Raw genomic sequence first — 4,577 nt, forward strand, 5'->3', positions numbered from 1 at the left:
TTGAACTCAATAGACCTTGTCTGTATTACTTTTTTACGTATAGTGATACAGTTCTCTTGGAATGCAAGGATAACTCCAGAAATCCCTTGGACAAAAATATTAACCCCTTTTTTCTAGGGGAACCCAAGTCATTAAAACGACATATATTCAAAAATAATGACTATTTAAGCTTCTCCAATGTATGATGTAAAGGATCCATTGCTGCCACATCCTTTCACGGACTTGTGAGATCTCAAGTTGAAGATAGGCATGACATTTTTGAGGAGTAGTTTGCGCAAAGACCTCGACCCAAATGAAACTGACACAAAACATATAATTAGTTACTTGTACATTTCAATAAAATTTGAAAAATAAATCATGGACCAAATAATATCCAAGTATTATTTCAGTGGTGTACAACATAACTTTGTTGATAATCCTACCAATTATTCAAGTTCAACTCATTGTGCAAAGAGGAGTAGAGACGTGAGAGTGAATGACTTGTCTACAATTCCCGCTTACCCAATAATTATTTGCAAAATTATCCCAGTATCCAAATCCAAGACTCATAAACCTACAAATACATATGTATCCTCAACAAAATTAATTAGAGCTAGTAAAAAAGAACTATGGGGTGCAAATGCATAATTTCATATTATAAAAATGTATAATAAGAAGGAAAAAGATTATCACACCCGATACATTCTAGCTTTCCTAGCTGTCCAATTAAATGATTAAGTCAGATATGGAGAAGAAGGTTTCCCAACGCGACATCAATTGCAGGACACACCCCTTAACACCCATATTGAAAATCCCTAACAAATCCTATCATGCAAATGTTACAACGACAATATGTTGCATCAAATACTTGAACTGTTAATCTCAGCCATAAGACCCAACCAAATCTAAAAATGAATGCCTCTAGTGATTGGGATATACACAGAATATTATGGCTTAATTAGTTCAGGCAGAATAATTTAACACAAAGTAGGCAAGATAATGGTCTTAATATACAAGAGACTAAATTGGCTTAGTTCTTACCTAAAAGTGATATAAATTCGGTAACAAACTGTTGAAGAAATAATCACTTGCAAAGATATTAGATGTTGAACACAATTATCAGATGATCAAAGGATATAAACGTTGACAGTGTTGAACACATACCGGGAACTAATAATCCAAGCGAAGAGGTCTCTACAAAACGACATGTATTATAGTAAACGATTAGTTCAAGGATCAATTGGAAAACATTCAAAAGCTACTGTCATTCCTACAGATAGATCAATGATAAATTTGAATCATTATTACCTCTTCTTTACAAAAAGTTTTAGTCAAAGTAAAAAATAATTTCTTGCTTCACATATGAGTGATGTGCACCCAAATAAGGCCATTATCTACCTACTTTACATTTTAAAAAGTGTCCAACCATTGCTTACACAGAAAAAGTTGTGTTTTCTATATACTGAAAACACTGAATGACACTTATTTTTGTTCATCGGAAAATGACACTCTTTCATCCAAGGAAAGTTTGTCGCGAGCTCAAAACTAATATAAAGCCATTCATTACCTCTTAGAAAGTATTGTATATTAACAACACGTATAAAGCCACTGACACGTCCTACATATATCTTGCCAAAACAATAAACTATAATTTATTTATTTATTTATTTATTATTATTTTTTTTTAAGTGAGGACGTGCAACGAAGATTAAAAAAATTTAAGTTTAGAAATGATCGGTCAATCAGAAAGGCAAAGTCAACAAAAACCAATCGAATTATGAGATAAGAAATCAATTCAAACACGGTCACCATTGAATTAATACAATAAAAAAAATTAAATAATAAAAAAAAATTAAAAATGAAGAGATTGGACTTAGGAAAAGGAAAAATGCAATATGGTGAGAGGAATAAATGAGAAATAATTATTTGTAAAGGGAATAATCTCTTATTTGAAAAAGTAGGCCAAACTACAACGAATTATGAGCAACACAGCGAGAGCCAATAACCTGACGAAGGACAATATTCATTTATTTAGTAAAAGAAATGAAGTGCCTAATTGTTGCCTAATGATTGTTCACAATTCATTATTCTATTTTATACAAATGGATGAAGACGATAACCCAACAATTACATAATTTCAATATACCTTTGAAAATTGCACAATTTCAGCAGTGGTGCGGCAATTGGATGAAGTCTCAAAACATAGCTTAGACAATTGGGCAATGATCCTTCTTCTCTAGGCTTTATTGCCTGCAGAAAAAAAAAACAAAGTTTGGTTAAACTCCTTTATGCTCAACCACCCTTTAGACGTTTTAAATTTGAATCATGCAACTATAGTTCAAGGCAAGCAAGTGTACAATTTATACAATTGCCAGAAGAACAATATGCACTCGAAGTCTACCTGTTTTAGATAGAATGTCCTTTGTTGAAAATTCAGCTTATAAAGTTCATGAAAATTAGAGAATGCACAACAATTAGCTTAAGGGTTAGAAGGCTAGAGCTTTAGATGTAAGATTCGAGAGTAAAAAGGTTTTCTCTATCAATAACATTATACTTGGTCAAGCGTAAGAACATCGTCTCAACTCTCAACATCACTTCATTACTGGATCATGCAATGAAACTTTTGTACTTTTTCTTTTCATGAGTCACATAAATGATCAAATTCACCTTTAGTTCAAGCTGGGCAGAATCAGGAAGTATAACAGTTCTAAATGATAAAGAGTGTGGGCAGATTGGCGTAAACAACATACACGGAACATTTGGATGCACCTGAATTTAAAAGTAAGTGTGATTGGATACATCACATCTATCAAGTAGGCGAAATGATTTATCTAAATCCATACGCAAAAAGGCACATCATCAAAGTAAACTATGGTCTATAGATGGATCCCACAACAAATCACCTCGTCTTAAAATGATACCAAGTAAAAATAGCAGCGAGTAATGAGGAAGCCTATGAGACTATGAGTCATCAGGTTTGGAAAATCAAAGCAGAAGAATATAGTTATTTTCTTTATGTTTAACATTGTTATTTGCAAAGTTAACCAAGTAGATCTCCAAAACACATCATTCATTCGAAGAATATATTTACATTGATAGACATTAAATTTTTGTTCATTAGGGATATGAATGCAACTATATCCATTTTACTTGCAGAAATAACATAATAAAAGACATAATCCAAGTCTACATGGAGAGGGAATATCGAAATAGTTAACTATCAGTTAATATAAGCGATTTATCAAATCATGAAGTTATAAGAAAACACGTCTTTCCTAACTAAGGACAAAGGGAAAAAACAGCTTAGTTTTATGAGAAAGCGGTCATTCCCAATTCATATTGACGGTGAAAAGAGTATGCACTTACATCTCTTGCAAAAAATTCACCCGCTATTTAGAGAAACACTGGGATTTTTCAATTTTAAACGTCAGAACATTACAAAGTAAAGTAACGAAATCAGGAAAAAGAAGAAAAAAGAAACACTTTCAACTAAGGTGAAGGAGAACGTAAACTGACCATATAACCTCCTGCGGCTGTAGAGTAAGCTGTACTCCCAGTAGGTGTAGCGACTATGACTCAATCAGCTTGTACCTGAAATGCAAATAAGGATAAGAGTAGAGGTCAGTAAACAAATATTCAAGGTATTTAAGATTATATGGATATAAGATGCATTATATGCAAATAAATAAAGTATTTAAGCTACATAAGAACTTTATTTCTTACTTTTGTTATGAGTCAGTTATGCTCATAGCACTCAATTTTAGAAATGTAAGGATTAGAACCACGATCAACAACGATCTCGTTTAAGACATCAAATACTTTTCCAGGCATCGCCTTTCCATTTCGAAAAATTTCACAACGGAGACGCATTCTGAGAGTTATGTAAACTCCAGCTGTTGTGTTGTTTCTGTGGATTACTTGTCGTAGGTCCTGCCTGTAGTGTTCAAACTGTAGCAAAATAAGGTGTCATTAAAAGGGCAAAAACAAATGTATATGTGAGCGTAGGCATAACTCAGATCTTTAGAGAATAATCCATCATCCGAACCTATTAACCCGCCCACATAGCATATAGACCAATGGGCTATACTACAACTCGTGACTTATCTCATAATCATCTAAGTTCCTATATTGGCAATTCACATACATTGATATGTGGAAAACTTTTCAGTGTTAGTTGATGCTTAGTTGATGCTGTGATTTCTTATAGTAAATGGTAGTATAAGAGGAAAAGTGCACTAATATATATATATATATCTCTATTAGTAAAATACACCATAATTAACCTGGCCTTTTAAATTAGACCAGCCTTTTTTCTACCACCTAATACCCCTAATTAAATACAAAAAAATATTATTCAATGTCTTTAAAAAAGACTATTTCGTCATTTAATTTTGTATTTCTATTTATACCCTTCAATTACAACACACAGACAAAGGTGTTTTATGTAAATTCAGGGCAAAAACCAAATCCACGCCTCTATATTGACATGTACGCGGTTTTTGCCACTTAACTACCATTAATACCCACTTCAATTACCATTAATACCCACTTAACTACCATTAATACTGAGTTCTTTCAATATTAACATTTATACCCCA

The 4,577-nt window shown here is 32.7% G+C and overlaps 1 protein-coding gene across 3 annotated transcripts; it reads right to left on the reverse strand.

Moving 5' to 3' along the window:
• LOC147482417 (uncharacterized) lies at window positions 1–4,138 on the reverse strand. Of its 3 annotated transcripts, XR_015204859.1 has the most exons (6): window positions 3,703–4,138; window positions 3,496–3,570; window positions 2,126–2,229; window positions 1,144–1,173; window positions 502–553; window positions 1–298 (listed from the first exon to the last, which is right to left on the reverse strand). XR_015204859.1 is itself a non-coding variant. In XM_086577824.1 (5 exons), the coding sequence occupies exons 1-4, from the start codon at window positions 2,725–2,727 to the stop codon at window positions 436–438; spliced, it is 333 nt and encodes a 110-aa protein (XP_086433950.1). In that variant the 5' UTR covers window positions 2,728–3,391; the 3' UTR covers window positions 1–298; window positions 423–435. The 3 variants fall into 3 exon arrangements, 2 of the variants coding, with proteins under 2 accessions (XP_086433950.1, XP_086433949.1); XM_086577824.1 differs by lacking the exons at window positions 3,496–3,570; window positions 3,703–4,138 and adding an exon at window positions 2,647–3,391 and having other exon boundaries at window positions 423–553; XM_086577823.1 differs by lacking the exons at window positions 3,496–3,570; window positions 3,703–4,138 and adding an exon at window positions 2,647–3,365.
• Between the last annotated feature and the right edge of the window lie 439 nt (window positions 4,139–4,577).

Source organism: Coptis chinensis, chromosome 8 (genome assembly GCF_015680905.1).
Source record: "Coptis chinensis isolate HL-2020 chromosome 8, ASM1568090v1, whole genome shotgun sequence".
Lineage (NCBI taxonomy): Eukaryota > Viridiplantae > Streptophyta > Magnoliopsida > Ranunculales > Ranunculaceae > Coptis > Coptis chinensis.

What these genes read in the sequence shown, in the direction of transcription:
- LOC147482417 (XM_086577824.1), bottom strand. Translation starts at nt 2,727, where the DNA reads ATGTTGTTTACGCCAATCTGCCCACACTCTTTATCATTTAGAACTGTT. An exon ending in AAATTGTGCAATTTTCAAAG is followed by an intron (nt 1,174 to 2,125) that starts GTATATTGAAAT and finishes GTCGTTTTGTAG; the next exon opens with AGACCTCTTCGCTTGGATTA. An exon ending in GCTTGGATTATTAGTTCCCG is followed by an intron (nt 554 to 1,143) that starts GTATGTGTTCAA and finishes ATGTATTTGTAG; the next exon opens with GTTTATGAGTCTTGGATTTG.